General features: G+C 43.2%; 1 protein-coding gene across 1 annotated transcript in view; it reads left to right on the top strand.

Annotated features, from left to right (window-relative positions):
- LOC147709279 (voltage-gated delayed rectifier potassium channel KCNH1-like) overlaps window positions 1-19,713 on the top strand; it is an 815,455-nt gene that overhangs the window by 667,032 nt on the left and 128,710 nt on the right. Inside the window, exon 8 of the mRNA XM_086925924.1 lies at window positions 18,853-19,282. Within this exon, the coding sequence (XP_086782050.1) occupies window positions 18,853-19,282 (430 nt within the window). The remainder of the gene's footprint in view (window positions 1-18,852; window positions 19,283-19,713) is intronic.

Raw genomic sequence — 19,713 nt, 5'->3', positions numbered from 1 at the left:
GATCTGGCGGTTCATCGTGAGCGAGGAGTCCAATATGATAGCAAGGTTTTGTGCATGGTCCATGGGTGTGGGGTTTCATAACACAGCGGGTCACCTGACTCATTGTACTGTGCTCCTTTGTGACTTCCTGTATGAACACCTCAAAAGAAATTAGCATCTGTGTCAGGCATTTGACTAGGCCCCATTTGTCCATCTCCATGGTGATGCTTTTCCCATTTGCATCCCCTCCTCATTGAATAACATAGTAATTGATCAGTTTGTACTGTGTAAACAGATGTTGCAATATGTAATAAATCGAGTTACAACGTATTGGCACTGCCTGGATGAGGCTTTAACTTGTACTCTATTAGCACTCTGAATGATCCTCAACTGCTTCTGGGCTTTAAAATAAAAGCTGAAATGAGTGCAGATTCTTCTGCAGATGGTCAGTACGTTGCTGACTATGTCTTCTTTTTTGAGAAAGTCCTTCACAATCAGGTTGATGCAATGCACCGAACACAGGACCCTGAAGTAGCCACCATCTGCCATGGCCTTTACCATTTTGCTTCCTTCGGCCATTGCAACAAATCCAATTCTGAGACCTCTGGGTCACAACTATTAAAATACCTTGCCGATAAAGTCTTCCAAGATGTTTGCTGCTGTATGGGATTTCTCCACGTCGAACATGGGTACTGTTGCATGACACCAAATGCCCTTAAAAGTGTCTTCTGTGCTGAGACCTGTAGATAGCTGTTGCCTAAACCCCACAAAAGATATCCAGTGTGAAGTGATACACATGTAATCTGTGACTTGTCAACTGGTTCCCATGCCTGTCATTAGGTGGATAGTATAAACAGCACTCTGCTGCAAAGCTTGTTCAACCGTTGCTGCACATTGTGATATAGCACTGGGACAGCAAACTTGCAAAATAGATCCAACTGGGAACCATTCATTTCGAGCAGATAGATGCTTCAAATTCTAAAAATCCCACTCCTTCAACAACAGAAAAAGGGAGGATGACCAGCACTAACTTTTTAGCCAGCTTCCATTTGTACAAATGTGCCATTGGGTGGTTGCAATTGTAGGCCCCCTCCTGCCTAAACATGCCTGTAGTAGTAGCCTGGATTATTTTCTTTTGTGGTGCCAATGACGCAGGCGATTTCCGGAAGGAACTAGGAGGTGGCAGGCTTAATGTCGATTTGAGGCAGTCACTGTATGCAGTGGTGTCCCCATCTGACTCTTGTGCCATCTCGGAGTTGCTGAGATGAGTGATACTGCTGCACTGCTGGAGACAGGGCTGCTTTGCGTAAAGCTGTTACCCTCTTCTTCCTCATCACCTTCACCTTCCACCATGATTGGAGCTTATCCCCTCTCTCATCATCACCAGCACCACCTACAGCAGTTTTTTAAGGTGCGTCTCCCACCGAATGGTGTGATGTTTTTTCATATGGAACATTTGGCCTCAAGTACCATAGCGTGAACCAGGCTTAACTCGATGAACATTTGCGTGACAAATGGAGCATATTGCAATCTTTTCCTCCTGCTTGCTAATCGTAAAGAAGTCCCAAACTGGGGAGGTGAACTTTTTCAGTGGACCAGTGATGCCTCTACCAGGGCCCAAAGAACTAGAGGCAGGTGGTTCTGTCAGCAATTGCTTCTCTGCAGTGCGTATTTGGACTGAGGTGGTAGTGGTGGATGCAGGATTCAACTGGGGCCTTACAAATATGGAAGCTAGTGGTGGTGGTGGTAGTACCAGTGCCATATCCCTCATAGCAGGTTGAATAGGAGGGATAATTGCGGTGTCCTCTGAGCCAGCTTCCATGACAATCACTGACTCGTCATCCTCTTCCATAATTTTAAGGCTTTTAAGAAAAAGTCCTTTTCCCTTGCCTCTCCTGGTGTGTTTCGGACTCAGCCGGGGTGCAATCTATGTCCTGATCAACAGAAAGGGGGCTTGTACAAGTACCCTTTCTTTGTCATGCTGGAGAACTGGAAGACAATGGTTCTAAAAGAAAAGGTTCTTGCTCAACAGGAAATTTCACCTCCTATTCTGCTTTTACTTCTGGCGGATCAACTATTGCTGGCTGCGGCAGTCACTGCTCATCAGCATTGCCAGGATTGCAATGGCTGCCTCACTTAGAGGCATGGACTTGAGTTAGTTTGGGGTGGTGCAGTTGATATGGGAGTGCTGCTCACAGCTTGCTACTCAGAGTCCAATGCAGCAGGCACAAGTATCCTAAAAAAGGTTTTTGTCTGCCCACCAGTGATGGAAATCTGCTTCTTCTTCTCCTCGCTGGCCAATTCCTTGGAAGCACCTTTTTTCGGGGTCATCTTGAAGCTTTCAGTTGGCAGTGGGACTTAGATTGGAAGACTCACATCTTATGTTGTGTGGTCACGTCACTTTGTACAGGCCTTCTATCTGGCAGTAATGTGGGAGATGTTTCTTGTGCACCTAAAAGCAAACAAGCATATAAAACATTGTAGCAGTTCGAATTAGTACAAACAAAGACAACATAATTTAGTGTGGTTACGTAGGTTAGTATACTAAATAATCAACAACAATAGAGTATTCATTCCGAAGTCATATCACCCCACCACCATAACTTATTTGATTTCAACCAGAATAACAACATACATATGTAACTGTTTTCTGTATGTGCTTCTAAGAGAGACACCTGTGGTAGTCAGGAGTCAGGGAGGCGTAGAGAAAAATTTAATAATACTTCAAAATCGAATGCTGGTGTGTGCCTATAGCAGGCTAGAGGGTTCAGGGGGAAATTGAATAACTCTTAAAAAATGAATGCTGATGTGTGTGCACCTATGGCAGATAGGGCAGTCTAAGGTGAAATGAAATAATTCTTAAAAAAGAATGCTGGCGTATGCACTGTGCATCTTTGGCAGGCAGGGGGTCCATGGGAAAATTGAATAATAATACTTAAGAAATTAATGCTGGTGTGCAGCTGTGCACCTATGACTGGTTGGAGGTCCAGGGGAAAAGAGTAATGATGACAATCCTTAAAAAAACTGAATGCTGGTGTGCGGAATGCACCTATGGCAGGCAGAGGATGGAGGGAGGAAAAATAAAAAAAATTACAAAATGTAATAAAAAATGATAAAAATTAATACAGAAATAATTGCTGGTGTACTAGGGGATTATGAGAGACACATTTGGGGGAGGCAAGGAGGTGCTTCAAAATATATATCTATATCTATATGACATTTGAGGTGAGCAAATTTAGAGTGTTGCTGGTGTTGAGGGTGCTCTATACAGGAGCTGCCTTCCACCTAAACTTGGGAACTACCCAGAGTTCTCTCCATCTTTTTTACATAATTTATGAGTCACTCTATGCCTGCAAGGGTATTGTTTTGACTTATACTGGGTGCTCCGTTGTGTCTGGACAAGTCTAAACCTCTCTGAAGTGCTGTAATGACAGCAAAAGACGTGCCAGGGGTTGCTTTTATTCATTTCAGGTTGGCTTGGATGGCATTTTACCAATCCATAGCTGTAATACTGTGCCTAGAGTGATGAATGGCTTTTGTCATTTTACAGCTCGGCGTGGATAGCACTGTGCTAATCCTATGCTTAAAGACTTTGCTGTACAAATGGCAAAAGACTTTGTCCATTTCTACACTTTGTCCATTTCTATCTCTGCGTGGATAGCAGTGTTCTAATCCTATGCTTAAAAACTTTGATAGAAAAGCAGACATTTGAGGTGAGCAAATTTAAAGTGTCACTGGTTTTGAGGGTGCTCTATACAGGAGCTGCCTTCCACATAAACATGGGAACTACACAGAGTTCTCTCCTTCTTTTTTGCATATATATATATATATATATATATATATATATATATATATATATATATATATATATATATACTGCAATTATTCGCAAGCATATTATTAAACTGATATCAGAGAGAAAAAAAACAAATGTACAAGAACAAAAAGGCATTGCCCACTTCTATCAATCTCCCTAGAAAATGGCTTTGAAAACTGGAAAAAGGGTGGGTGTACACAATGGCAGCCAGCCACATGGTTAGTCAACAACAACAAGCTAGGCGGCATGGCCACAACAAAAAGCACATGCAGGCTTATGGCAAAAACACACCGGTTGGCTGGCTATACAAAATGGTCACTGGCCACATGGTCAAACAACAACAACAAGCAAGGAGGCATGACCACAACAAAGAAAAGATGCAGGCCTATAGAAAGAGCGTGCTGGCTGGCTACACAAAATGGCCACTGACCACAGCAACAACAATCAAGGAGGTATGACCACAACAAAGAACACATGCAGGTATATGGAAAAAGCACACTGGCTGGCTACACAACATGGCCATCTGCCAAAAGGTCAAACAGCCGCAAGCAAGGAGGCATGGCCACAACAAAAACACATGCAGGCCTATGGACACTGGCTACACAAAATTATCTCCAGCCACATGGTGGTCTATGGCAAACACACACACACTGGCCAGACAAAAGAGGCATGGGGACAGTGAAGAAAACACTAACATTAATTCAGCAATGCCATGAATGAAAATTAAGTGAGCTATAAACATTTGACTACACAAATCCTCCCAAACCATTGAATAGTACCCTACCAAAATAAAGTTTTTGCAGAAAAAAACATGAAATACAAAAATTAAACCCCACATTTTTATTTAATTAAGTGTCATCCCTGCACTAAATGATGTTTTAAAACAACATATACAACAGAAGCAGTTGTTTCATGTACCCACGACTAGTACTAGCCTACTGGCTTAATGGCTCAGGAGTAGACTAGGCCACATAGTCAAATAAATGAATAGCGCAAACATAATAAACATGGAAAAAATGTACTGAACTGTGCAACCTTTTTCCTTTTCAAAAGAAAACAACCAACACCTTTATACAAATGTTTTTGAACTTGTGATATACAAAAACAAAGTCCTTCACTTCTTCCATGCATCGGGCGGCCCGCGGATGTCTGACGTCACTGTGGGAGTTTGAGTTGGACTGCCGGGGGCCGTCCGATTTGCGCACGTGTAGAATTCGTCCGCACAGCGGGGAAATGTGCGCAGCATGAAAGCGGTTAAATACAATAGTGCATATGCAGCAGACAAAGATAGTGATCCTTCACCTCGAGATCCAAATGAAAAGTGACCAGGAGATGGACAAAGCACTGGGGGGAGCCTGCTGTACAAGAACAGGAAGTTGGAGTCTACGAGGCACTTACTTCTTGTTGAAATTAAAAGTGAAATAAAAAAGTCTTCTTGCACTGAAAAATAATCTGAACGGTCTGTTAGAGTAGAATATTAACTAGGGGTGTTCAGAACTCATAATCCCGGCTATCCCGACTATGGACGAATGCGGAGGCTGCCGGCTGCGGGACCGATGTACTCCATGCGCTCTCTGACAGACAAGGACATTGCACAACTGGGAACAAGGAACCTTTAAGGAAGCATCATTACTGTCTACATCGCGTTTATCGTTTCACGCGACCAGGAGCAAGCCTCGTTCACTTCATTAGCCTGTTTACTCGATGGTCTTCATTCACTATATTTCGAGATCTGATTTCATAGATTCCAGACCTACATATACCACAGGAAAAGAATACCTGAACCTCTTCAGTTTGTCGAATCCACCTTACTGATCAGGAGAATACCGGGAACGAATTGGAATCTTCACCTTAACTTCTCGAATACATTTTCTACAGACAAGAGTAAATTTGTTGACAGCCTGCCATCATCCTCCTGATACTCCTCAATTGGAACAGTTTTTGGCCATAAGTAACTCCTAAATTTTGGTCAGCAACAGCTTACTCAGAGATATGCTCTTTCAGCCCATAATTGAAATTGTGGACCGACTTTTATTCTGATGGTGTGCTATTAATTTGGATCACACTAGACCGCACAGAACCATGGATTAAATACATGCGCCCTGATGAAGGATTCTCCTAAATAACTTTCTGTTTCCGAAACGCGCGTCGGCGCTTTTTCTTCAACTGAATACCGTTTTTGATGCTTTTTTGAGTGTGAATACATGGTTTGTTTGATAGAGAGTGTGTGCATGATTGATAGAATGAATGAACAGTGTGCCATGTTTTTATTGTCTCATTTGCACTTGGGCTGATGTTTTCTTATGATCTTATAATCCAATGTACTTTTGTATACTAGAAGCTGACCTTTATCAATCCTGGTCTAAATAATTTTATCAAAAATGACCAACTGAAAATACATTTTCTAAAATATATCAGCTGTTCTGTGGGTGTTTTTGGTAGATTTTCATTGTATTGTTCTTTATCCTTTGGGGAAGCTCCCTTTCATGTTCATACCAGAACTCATAATAACTCAGTAAGATTCCACTGAATTCCACCCAACCCTGCAGAGCCTCTTGAGCCCCGACCACAATGTGCACACTTCCAAGCACCAAGCTGCCAGCGAGGCTTTGGTGCCACAGCTCACCAGTAGATAATAATTGGTGGAGGGAGGGGAAGTCGTGTCAGCTCCACTCTCATATCCCAGCTCTCCAGCTGCTTTCAGGAGAATTGAGAAATATCCTCCTGAGCTGCCCCTACATGTGCACCCGCAGGTGCTGTATGGAGGGGCGTCGGGCACTTACAGGTGCGTGCATTATTACATGCTGGCACAAGCGTGCAAATAATGCATCTCGGATACACAACAACATAAAGTTGCATGACAGCATTCACATATGCAAGAAAATCGCACACACGCAAACAGATACTAACATGCGCACATGCATTTCTCTCACACTGACCTAAGCACCTAAGGAAGGATGCAGGACATATGCACAGGAGCAACAAACACTTGGCATCAGATGTGAAAGCAACATGAACACGAATATAGCATGTTACAACGTATGCTATAACATCACATACTATTACAACGCGGTTGTTACACCAGCCGCGTTGTTTGTACGCAATGCATTTACGGTAGCGCGATGTAATGACAGAGTTGTAAACGCTGTTTCCCCATGAACACACCAGGATAAACACACAGCAACTTTTGAAGCAATTTATTTGACGATTACATTTAAGCTGTTGAATAGTACAGGTGCAGCTTTCTGCGTATTCAAAGAACCAACGGTATTTGCAAGGATGTTAGTTCACATTTTTTTACAGTTCACAAAAGTATGTATGTCCAATAGTAAAAGGTGTTAGAGGAGGTGGCATTACAGTCCTGATCAGCTCAATCAGCAGCATTTGTTCCGCTCCCCACTCCAGCCCAGCCAGCACATGGGTGGGGGGTACGCTACTCATCAGTGCACGGGTAACAATGTACTGCGTCTAGTGATATTAAAATGTAAGTCAACAAACAATGTACATAAACAATAAATAAAAGTGGCTTACTTTGGGTAGATGATTAGCTTGACCATTTGCGGCTGAAAAACGAAAACAGGAAGTGATGAAGCAGGAGAGGGGTCTACATAATAATTGAAATAGAAAAAAGATTTATGTAAACAGGGTCGTTTCGATCCCAGGGCATGGCAAACGTTCTGTCTGCGGCGAGAACAACTTGTAATGAAATTCTTAGTCATGTAGTGATGTGAAGTGAAGCCAGCGTTACACATCAGGATATGGCACAGACAGAGAAGCCGACAGCTACCTGCTGATGGCATAAAGGGAACCCCAGAAAACACAAGAGAAAAGGGTAACTAACAAGAGTGAGTGCAGCCAAGCGCAGATAAGTGAGTGAGCACAGGTAATAAAAGGGCATATTACCAAGCAATAGCGATAATTATCGCTATTGCTTGGTTAGAGACAAAAATTTACCGCTAAGCTGCGGCGATTTTTATCGCAAATAAACCTTGGTATTACCAAGGTTTATCGCAAATGCGATAAAAATCGGCCTCAATGCATGAATTTCGCTAAAAAGTCAGCGATATTCATGCATTACCGAGCTAATGCTCTTAGACATGATATCCACCTCCCATTGGATAACATGGCTAAGAACTGCTCAGGGCAGGTGTTAGCTTTTGGATATTCGCGCTTTGCGCGAATATCTCCAAAAGTTGGTAATAGGAGATAGCGATGTTAGCTACTGTTTCCAGTCGCTAACATCTTGGCACGCCCACTTTGCACGTCATTAGTGATAAATATCACTGACATGCAAAGTGGGGCCCAAGATGGTCGCTATCTCCTACTAGCTGTCGCTAACTGGTGTTAGCGACAGCTAGGTAATAGGGAGATAATTTTATCTCCGCTTTCTTGGCTTTTAAAGCCAAAAAAGCGGAGATAAACCTCCTTGATAATATGCCCCAAAGTGCTTTTATCATACAATGAAACATGAGAGATTTAAAAGGGCAGTGATGGCTTTGTAAGACCTACCTTTGCTGGGACTACCCAGCCTGTAGCCCAGAGTGCCTGCACCGCCGGTGCCAGGGCTTGCATGGTGCAGGCAGAGTCCACAGATGGCACTGGACTTGACGAGGTGTAATGATGAGGTTGGTTTATGCTAGATGAGAAGTCAGATCACCAATGCCATTCTGCAGTGCCGTCCTCTGCTCAGTCTCTTTATACAGAGTGCCCCATCCTATGTCCAGGGGCATTGTGCTGGGCAAAAGCAGACCCGGGGAGAACAGTGACATTAGAATGGCAGAGCTGTTTGAGACTGGGTTAGATAACTTTACAGAGTGCTCCAAACAAAGCCACCTTAGTGACTGTGAACAGAACCCCAAATATTTACTCTCAGTCCATGCGTCGGGGCTTATGGAATTAAAGGCTCACTTGGGGCATTGATAATACACAGGAAATGAGTTTGAAAGCTGGCAGGGCCAGCATAGACTTTCATCCGTCCAATCCAGCCATTTTGTTATAAACCTCATCTGCTAAATGCAAGGAATTCCCTCTCCCTATGTGCTTTCCCTAGGTTTGCTGTTTGTACTCCCAGAGTTTGGGCTTTTTTCTAAAGACTGTGGCCTACTAAGCATGGCCTCTGTTTCTTCTCTGCTAATGATGGTCCCATACTATTTCAGTGCAGCCCATGCTAATGTTGCAGTGGCCTAACTAGAAGTTAGAACACCAGCATGACATAGGGAGGTGTGAAATAATGATAAATACCATACTGTGGGATACCTGAGCCAGTAAGATAGCTCAGTGAGTTAAGCTGCCACTGTAGATATTGATGTGCAATCTGCAATTAAATATAGGTTTGAATCCTATTTGGTCAACTCAGACTTTAATCATTCTGAGGTGGACAAAATGAGTGCTATTGAGTTGGGTTTGCGCCTATAAGCAGATCTTAATGATCTAGATCGACTCCCTGATTATGTTACTTAGACCTCACCCCAGAGATCTCTTCTAGTTTCTCCCGTCCAGGCCATGGTCTCACATGCCGCCTTGACTCACACCTGTACCATATACCCATCCTCATTACAACCTCGTCTTGGCTCCTCTCCTTAAGGATGCATTCTCCACGCGCTTCCTTTCTCCCAGCTGTGTCCTTTAACCCCAATGCAAGTCCTGTATCATGCTCCTGTAACAATAATACCTCACTTGTGTGGCTGATCTATTGCCCGTGATAGGAAAGGCCCCACAAGCAGGAAACATTAACTTTTTGCATTGCCTGGCAATGTGGGTAGCTGCGGTATTTAGGCCAGGGCCCACTCTGCACCAACGGAAATTGCCGGGTCCACACATTTCCGAAAATAAGGCATCTACGGTACTCCAGGGTGGTCTGGCTTACATGGATCCCAATATCGTATTTAACTTAAAATAACTGCAAACACCAAACTTTAGTTAAATCACAGATTGTTCTTTTATTTCTGTGAAGGAAAATTCCAGAATCTTTGATGATCCATAAAATCCTACGATCCAGCGTTCCCACACTTCTCCCAATAAACACAGTACCCCAGATGTTCACCAAGTAGTATACATATAGTACATCAATTACACAGGACCTCGTAACAACAGTTAATTTGCTATGACCATATATTAGAAAAAGATAAAGCTGAATTTCAAAGATGTTAATACATTTCAAAATGCAAATCCATGCTACACAGATCTGAGATTACAGTATTTAAATATCAGAAAATGTTAGTCGATGTTGTGCGGAGACCTTTGGGGAGGTCAATTATAATACAAATGCTTTCAGCCTCAGATGCCCTGATTATGGTTTCCACAATATTTGGTTCAAGGAGATGCATCCAGGACGTGTTAACCATAGCAGGGTTATCTAGAATTTAAGCTATTTTTAAAGCTATATAGCCAGTTATAACAGCTTTTTGTAACATGGCAGGCTATATGGGTCATTTCAGATTCACACTATCACCACTTAGGATATTTGCCGCCCACTGCAGCAGACACTTTGACCTAACAAACTATTTGACTCCTGCAAATAAAATAATGCACTCTAGAGCAGATATGTTATCTTAACAGGCTATCTTTTGCAACAGATCACTGCCCCTAGAAAGGTTGTAGGCTGGAGCAAGGATATTCTAATGTGATGAATCAGCCTCAGCCCAAAGCTTATTAGGACACTGGGAAAGTAAAAATATCTTATAAACACAAAATTGAACTATTCTTTCAAAAATGTTATCGCTCATGAGGTTATTGTGTATATATTTGATCTTAGGTAATGTGAATGTTTTACACTGATTTTATTAGAATTTTAGTTTTATCATTTTCTGCTCTTAATCTATTTTGTATTGCAATGGTTTTAAGTAACTATGCTAAATAAAATTACAATTACAATGTATTCGCCTCAGCCCAATGGCTAATCAAAGCACTATCCCGTATTAGAATTTCGAGATTCCCATATAAGAAATTGCTTCTGAATTGCTGGTAGGTTTAGGTTATGACACCCACTTATGTATAAGGAATAGGAAAGGTCATGAATGTTGCTGGTTTAAGATTAACATGACTCCATGTCCTGCACAGTTTTGCAATCTTTTCATACAGCAAATTCTTGTTTAGCATACCATATGTGAATGGTGAGAAGGGAATTCAGCTAATGCCCATTGAATTCTTGTCATCTCAGCTGTGAATGTGAACTACTGTTGGTACCACCTTTCACAGCAGCTCCTCACACACAATACTGTGCCTTCCCTCACGAGTACATCGTATCCCCTCAATTATTCAACACCTACCTAACCCCCTTAACAAATCTGAGTAAATCATTCAATGTTACCTGTTAAAACTTTGCAGATGACAGCTAGATCACTTTTTAAATGGATGGACTGGAAGATGTCTACAATTTATAACTTTATGACTGCCCTCGAGATATAAACATATGAATAATGAATAACCATTGTAGGAAAGTGCCCCTTTTTGTATGATTGCCCCCACATTTTGCCTAATGTTGATGTGCTTTGACTGAGTGTGTCCTGGGTTCCTGCCAACCAGGTACCCAGGGCATATGTTCTTTCACTAAACTGTACTGCTGCAAAACCCAATTGGCAACTCTCTGGCCACATGCAGGTACCTTGTAAGAGGTGCCCTAGGTATCAAGGTCACTGTGACCAGGGAACACCTCTATGGGCTGCAGTACTTATTGTGCCACCCTTAGAGACCCTGTACCTTTACACACACACTGCCATTGCAGGCTGCGTGTTTTGGTGTAGGACAAAGTGAAGAGTCGTCATAGCACACATCCCTGTGTGGCATGACTACGATCCACTGCCCTGGCATAGGTAAGCCGCCCCTCTAGCTGGGTGCACTATACCAGTAGTGATGGTACAGGTGCTAGAGCCTGTACCCCCACTGTATCTAAGTCTTTTCTTAGACATTGTAAGTGCAGTAATGCCATGAAGAGTATATGATCTGGGAGTTTGTCATTACAAACTCCACAGCACCATAATGGCTTTACTGAAATCTGGGAAGTTTGGTATTGAACTTCTCATCCCATTAAACCCACGCTGATGCCAGTGTTGGACTTAATGAAAAATTCACTCAGAAGGCATCCTATAGATGCCCCTTGAAAATGACCTACGTCTAGCGATAAATAAACGCAAAGCGCGCTTAGCGCTTTTTTATTTTTTCGCCGTCTATCACAGGAATGTATCACCTTGGTTACGCGTTATTAACAACACTTTACTCCAGGGCAATAATATTCCAGGGAAATGGGCCAACATCGCTGGAAAACCGGCTATGTTGCACCCAAAACGGAGATAGCCTTGGTGATACGACCCTGTGGTCGTAACACCATAATCCACCTCCCATGTTAGCTATGCCTTAGTCAGGAATTTAACAGACGTTAAAATATTTAAAATTTAAAATATCGCTACCCCTCGTTGATGATATTACGAAGCTGGGATAGCGATATTTTCCCATGGTGTTTTGTTAGGCATCCCTCCTTTGCATCTCATTAGAGATGCAAAGCGAGGCATGAACAAAACGGGCGCTGAGTCAAGGAAACACCCGCTAGCGTGTCCTTGCAAATAATGCAATATGATTATCGCCGCTATTCGCCCGAAAAACTGTAGCTAAAGCGGCGATAGTTATATCTTCAGCCCTTGATGATATACCCCTAAGTTCTTCTCTTCAGAAACCACTGACCCATAAAACTATTCCATAATTAGTGACTATGGCAAGTATGATATTATCTTCTTCAAAATGTCATGCTCAGCCATTGTGCACCTTCATTTAGTGCTTCTCATGACACCATAGTTGCCAGCATACGCTTTCTTTATGAACTTTTTGGAAAGTTTCTTCTTTGTTTCATGGGTTTTCCTTTTTGTTCCTATTACAAGCAGTGGTTATCTTATCAATACAATAATCATAGGCGGTGTAGATATTAACATTATAGAGAGACTTGCATGTGCAGGGTGCACTTAAATGAACCGTAAAAATAGTCTTCAAAATTCAGCCAATTAAAATGCACTTTTTCGTGACCTTTTCTTTAGGGCAGGACGTTTTTTCCCCTGCCCTTTGTGGACACTGATACGGGTGTAATTTGTCCAGCCACGTTACAAGTGCTCAACATTTTGATTAAAAATTAATCGGTGCAATCCAGTGAATCCATAAAAGAAATGAAAATTGGATTACTGCAGTTCTTCGGGGACATATGGTAATCACAAAGCATGCATTATTAAGCAAATAATATTTTACACTGCATTAAACAAGCCAAGTTTAGTATTTTAATGAAAATGTCAGAAAAGCAAATTATATTTAAGCTTGACTGACCGAACTTCCCGTGCAACCTGGTGGATGGTGGCCAGGGGAATCGAGAAGAACCAGGAACGCTATTAGCGGTAAACACGCCGGAGAGCATGCTTCAAATTCTGCCCGATGGTTTAATTAGGTGAGCTTTATTGCAAAAGGGCCAGTATCCGCATTACGACTCCTGCTTGGTATATGTCAACATAATCACAAGACAAGGTATTTACACATTAACTTATTTGGGGTACTCCACTCTAGGTGGCTGTCCGCCAAACTCGCTTTCCAGATACAGTTTTAGTTTAGCTTCTGGTGGCTTTTTTGGAAGATGCATGTACAATGAAGTGGCTGGTTGCGCTTTCAGGAAGTGAACTCCAATCAAACCTCCAACTCACTAGAAAAACTTAGAGCCCCAGTCTGGAAAAGAGAACATTGAGGCATGTTTCAGCCAAGTTCTGTTCTGCAGTGCAAGTGGCAGTACCATAACACGTGAAGTAAGACATGTCACAGGGTGGCTAGCATGGCTAGGTGGCTAGCATGCTTTGCAAGGCTAAGGGACAGAGTTGTGAAAGAGGCTCCACAGCTCTTGATTCAGGCGTGGTTTATAAGAGGATATTAATAAGGGGATCCTGAATATAATGCACATAGAGAAATTGCAGTGATGGGCTCTACGAACATGTGATTCAAAGGAAAACTTTAACAACATTCAGAACCTGGAACCAAGTATAGGTGGGATTTGCTGGTTGCGGTATTTTGAATTGAGGGCACTAGTTTTGAATAAAAATGTATTTTCTATATGAATTTATGTAAACCAGCAGGAGTGAGGCATCTTTTTCCACACGCATGTGGTATTAAAAACCGTTGGGCAGCATTATTCGTAGTATTAATACTGGATTACTGAATATCTAGGATACACCATTCTAATAATGGGAGGCTTCAATGCTCCTGCGAATAAATGTATATATTTTAACTTTGGACTGCGTCTCCGCCCCAGTTGAACAATAAAAAATGGGTAAATGGGTTTAGTTGGGCTTTAACTTGATGCGCTGTAGGTATTTGACGGTCAGTGGTCAATGGTAGGAAATTAGGGACGCCTCCCAATCAAGCTTCTGCATCAACCACAGTGTCAAAACCACCCTTATCGATGCCGCCAATGACATCCGAACCCTCTCCGACCAAGGGGAAACCACAGCTCTGGTTCTCCTTGACCTTTTGACAGTCTTCGACACTGTATCCCACCACACGCTGATCAAAAGACTCCACTACATCGCCATTCGCAAGGACACGCTCAGATGGATCACCTCCTTCCTCACTGGAAGAACCCAAAGCATCCACCCACCTTTCACCACCAAACCCAATCAGACCACCTGCCCTGTCCGCCAAAGCTCATCCCTCAGCCTAACGCTCTACAATTGCATATATGATCCTGCTGGCCAACATCATCAGATCCCATGGTCTCAACATAATTTAATACGCAGGAAACACCCAACTCATTCTCTCACTCACCGACGACCCCACCATCACTAGAATATTCCTCCAAAGATACATGACAAGTGTTGGCGACTGGGGGAAGAACAACTGCCTGCAGCTGAACACAGACAAGATGGAAGTACTATTCTTTAGAAAAAGCAGCAACACGTGGAACGATTCCTGGCGGCCATCACCCACTCCCTCCGATCATGCCAGAAACCTCGGCATCATTATTGACAATAAACTCACCATGAAATCACAGATCAACGCTGCCTCCTCTGCCTGCTTCCTCACGCTACGCATGGTATGTAAGATCTTCAAGTGGCTACCCAAGATAATCAAGATGCACCATGATACATGCCCTTGTCACCAGCTTATTGAACTACAGCAACACCCTCTACGTAGGTATTGCTACAAACCTCCTACAGATACTTGAGACGATACAGACTATACAGAATGCCGCAGCTAGACTCATCCTCTGCCTTCCCCGACAAACCCACATTACACCCCACCAGAAGTGTATTTTTGTTTAAAGAAACCTGTAGGTGTTTTTCTTTTAATAAAATAAATGTGCGCTGCATTCTGACATGCTCACAGACAGTATATTAAGGTGGGTATGTTCTGCAGATGTGATATGCCAGGCCCAGCAATGCTTTGTTTTTAGGTCGAGCCTGAGCTAGTGCGCAAGCGATGCTCTGCAAAGATCTGTGGTAGTTCAGTACGGGAGGAAACTTCGCCCACTCCTCTGCCCTTATTTTTCATTGGCTCGTGTGTTTGTCCTTTGTAAATGCTGTCTTCTGATTCATTAGGAGGTTTGTTAGTCCCGCCTTTGTACAGCCATGTCATCACTTGTATCCTCTCATGGCTACTGGCCCCTTTACTTGGATGTTAGACGGTTTAGTTACTTTTTGTTTATTGAGCCTGGACAATAGCGTAGGCCTTGCAGAGCAAGGTGCCTCGGCTCTCTGCTTTCTTCCATTCCTGTGACGTGAACCGCTCGGGTGAGTGGAACAAGAAGACATTCAGTTGATGTGAGTGTCAGCCCCGAGGAGGCAGAGGCTATCTTCCTGCAGCTGGACACCGACCGCAACGGGGCCATCACCTTCCAGGACTTTACCATGGGCTTCCACGGGCTCAACCTGGCTGCAGAGAGAAGGCTCGGGCCGACTCGAGGGCTCCCAGCTAGCCAGAGGATGAGCACGGAGGAGACCCCATTAACCCGGCTTGTTTAACTGGGTATTTGTATTTCTTTACCTTTGTTTTTTAACATACAGGAGGTTGCAAATCTGTAGACAGCTTGGAGAGACCTACATTTACAATGTGCATGCAATGTTCATCTGTGCCCAGGCACTGTGCGTCGCTCGCTGGGATTGCAGGTGTTTACAAACCAGTATTTTGAAGGTTTGCTTGTCTTGTAAAAAAGTGCATACTGATTCAGTGTTATAGAAGTAGCGCATGGTCCCTTAATCTGCCTCATATTTTAGGCAGCAGGCATCGTATTTATGACATCTACAAACAAGCAGCACAAACAAACACGGAGCACAGATCTGTGGAGCCCTATGCAAAATTAAAATTTCCAGTTTGAGTGCTCATTTTTCACTAACAAAGGCTTTTGAGGATACTATTGTTATATGCCCCCTTTTGAGGTCATTTGTTTTTGCAGGCCGTAAGGCAGCTATTTTCAGTGGCCTTAGTCAGAGCCACTGGAATTATGCAACAGGGGAGCCCCAAATTATGCAGGAGGGCTGGATAAATTATGTGGTAAGCAAAGGCAAATTATGCAGCACATTTTGAGAAAGTATCACTTGATTATTTTGACATTCTAAATGTGTTAACACTGTCTGGGCATTAGTTGCAACTCATTAGTATCACTTTAACACCCAAACACAGGCATAAGTTACAGAATAATGACCAGTCACCCTTTACAAAGGATCCTCCACTGTGCAGCAACACCAGTCGCAAATGTTTTAATAACTTTTGAACCTTTGAGCTCGAAACTAGTTTTTGTTAAAATCTGCATATTATGCAGTAGATGATGGATTACGTGGCAAATGTATAATTATATAAACATCGCTGCGTCTGCATAATCACATAATTCCAGTGGCCCTGGACTTAGCGTTGCACTAACTCTGAGCACAACTTCACTGCCAGGCATCCCTGCTACTGACACATATGCTAGTGCACCGCCCCATTTGTGACGTCTGACACGACACTATGCTCCTCGTTGTGCATAGCTTATGGGTGACGTACTGTATTTATCATATTTATTTGCAGGTTTGTACCGCGCTGGCTTCGACTCCCGGAGGAGTATCTCCGCGCCTTTAGGCATCTACAACATATGTTTTGGGGAAGAACTAGTTTAGCAGCCATTCTAGTGTTGGAATAAGAAGGTTTTCAACATTTTTCTAAGGGGAAGTGTTCTGCACATAGCCTAAGAGATTTTGGGAGACTATTCCAAAGGGAGGGTCCTGCTACAGATAGCGCTTTTGTTCCATGTCTGGCTTTTTTTGCTCTAGGTACACAAAGAAGGCCTTGTTCGCTCGACCTAAGTGTCCGGGAGGGTATGTAGGGGACAAATTTGGTAGTCAGGTATGCTGGACCCAACCCGTTAAGGCTTTTGTGTATTGTGCAGCATACTTTGAACTTGGCCCTCTGTTTGACAGATAACCAATGTAGTTTTGTCAGCAGTGGTTTGGAAGGCGTACGAGGAGGGGCGTTCAGAACCAGGTGAGCAGCCGTGTTCTGAACCACCTGGAGTCTTGTCGTGACTCCCTCGTTAGCGTCAGGAGCAGGCCATTACAATAGTCTATTCGACTCAGGACTATAGCCTGTACCAACGTTCTCCTAGTTGCATCCGGTAGTAGGGGGAAGATTTTACGCAACATGCCAATTACATGGAAGCAGGCTCCCACCACCTGGTTGCCATGTTGTTTGAGAGTGAGTTCTTGATCTAATCGAACTCCCATATTCTTGACTATTTGTTTGGGCTCGGGTACTGGTCCCAGATCTTGTTGCCACCAGTCCGGAGTCCAGAGTAGTTTTGCTTCACCAAACAACATGACTTCCATCTTTCCAACGTTGCATTGCAAGTAGTTGGAAGACATCCGGTGTGCCACTGCTTTCATGCCCTGAGAGAAGGAGTTCCTAACCTTGGGGGTAAAGATCTTAAAGGGAAAGAGGAGTTGAGTGTCATCCGCGTAGGATACCGGGATGAATCAATAAGTTCTCATGATGTTTGCCAGGGGTGCCACATAGATGTTAAAGAGCGTGGGCTCAAGCATGAGCCCTGTGGCACCCCCTTGGAGATTTCAACTTCCTCTGACCGATACGCGCCCATTGTTACTTGCTGGGTGCGGTTTGTTAGGAAACTCCTCAACCATGCCAGAGCTTCGTGCTTCAGGCCGATGTTAGCTAGCCTGGCAGTCAGGATGGAATGTGACACGGTATCAAATGCCGCAGACGGATCCAACAGCACCAGGATAACGGAGTGGCCCCTATCCTGGTACATGTGTAGATCGTCTGCGACTGACATCAGGGCGGTCTCTGTAGGGCATGCAAGACACTGAGCATCTCTTTCCTAAGCCTAGACAGCATACTTCAAACCACACAAAGCTCTGGCCGCCCACCCATATTGCAGAAATACTGGGAGTACTTTTGTTTATTTTAATTATGTAGTATTTCGAACTCGAAGAGCTGCTACAGTTGGTAAGTAAATACTTGAGGAAAATACCTTGACAGAAATGTGCTTGAGAATAAATTGGGTACAATGATTTACAATAGATTTGCAATGCAATAGGTCTCGCATTTATGCGAATTTGAGCTATTAGCATTGCAAATGACAATGCCTTTTATTTAAGTTTTAAAAAGCAAAGCATAAACAAAAGGCATTGTTATTTACAATGCCAATAACTCAAACTTGCGTAATTGGGAGACCTATTTCATTGCAAATGCTTGTTTCTTAACTTATCACACTGGACGGACTACACAAGAGTATTTAGAGCTATGGGTTTGGTTATTCAGCTGTGAGGCACCTACAACATTGTGTCACAAGTTACAGCTCTAAGAAAATGTATTTGTATTTCTGCGCCTTATACCCTGTATATACATGACAAACATAAAAACGTCTTACACATTTGCATGCATTGAATGATGCCCCAGAATGTGACTCTAAATTTTAGAAAGATTACAAATTTGAAATGTGTGTGTCGGCAGTTTAGTTTTAACCACAACGTCCATTATTTTGGACGTTGGCAATGAAGGAAGTCTGCGTGTACTGAATCCTAAACTTTCACTCCTGACTGTTCTTCTAGGGAATCAGCAGCTTGTTCAGCTCCCTCAAAGTGGTGAGACTTCTTCGCCTGGGACGCGTTGCAAGGAAACTGGATCATTACATCGAATATGGCGCTGCAGTTCTGGTCCTGCTGGTGTGTGTGTTTGGCCTGGCAGCTCATTGGCTGGCTTGCATCTGGTACAGCATCGGAGACTATGAGGTCATCAATGAAGACACCAATACCATAAGGAATGAGAGCTGGCTCTGTCAGCTGGGGGAATCCATCGGCTCTCCTTATCGGTTCAATGCTTCTGGGTCAGGGAAATGGGAAGGCGGACCGAGCAAGGATTCCGTGTACATATCCTCCTTGTACTTCACAATGACCTGTCTCACCAGCGTTGGGTTTGGCAACATCGCTCCAACGACAGACGGAGAAAAGATATTTGCTGCGGCCATGATGATGATTGGATGTAAGTAGTCTTTTTATTGCACTGATAAGAACAGAAATGAATCTCAATCATAACATGCAAACTCATTGCAAGAAAGTGATGGGCAAATTTTGTATGGATTCAGTAATGTTGATGCAGATATTCCTGGTGAGAACCTTTCCTAGTTCCTTAGTAGCTCTAATGACATCCTTACTACAAATGATACTGAAAACATGAATGGATATGTGACCCAGCCTCATTGTAAGGGTAGTACGGCCAAGAAAACCTCCATGAATGGTCCTGCTGTTTGTCGTTTAGACTCTTGGTTAAAAGAAGAGGCAGGTCTCGGGCACTGGCAGCGTCAGCTTAATGTACAAAAAGAGCCCTGGTTGGGAGAAGGAGGCATAAAAAAGATTGATAGGAAATGGCAGTAGAAGGAAAAGAATAACAATCTCTTGGTTGAACAATGTAAG

Source organism: Lissotriton vulgaris, chromosome 6 (assembly GCF_964263255.1).
Source record: "Lissotriton vulgaris chromosome 6, aLisVul1.2, whole genome shotgun sequence".
In the NCBI taxonomy this organism is placed as follows: domain Eukaryota; kingdom Metazoa; phylum Chordata; class Amphibia; order Caudata; family Salamandridae; genus Lissotriton; species Lissotriton vulgaris.
This window is presented reverse-complemented; position numbering and strand designations above follow the sequence as displayed.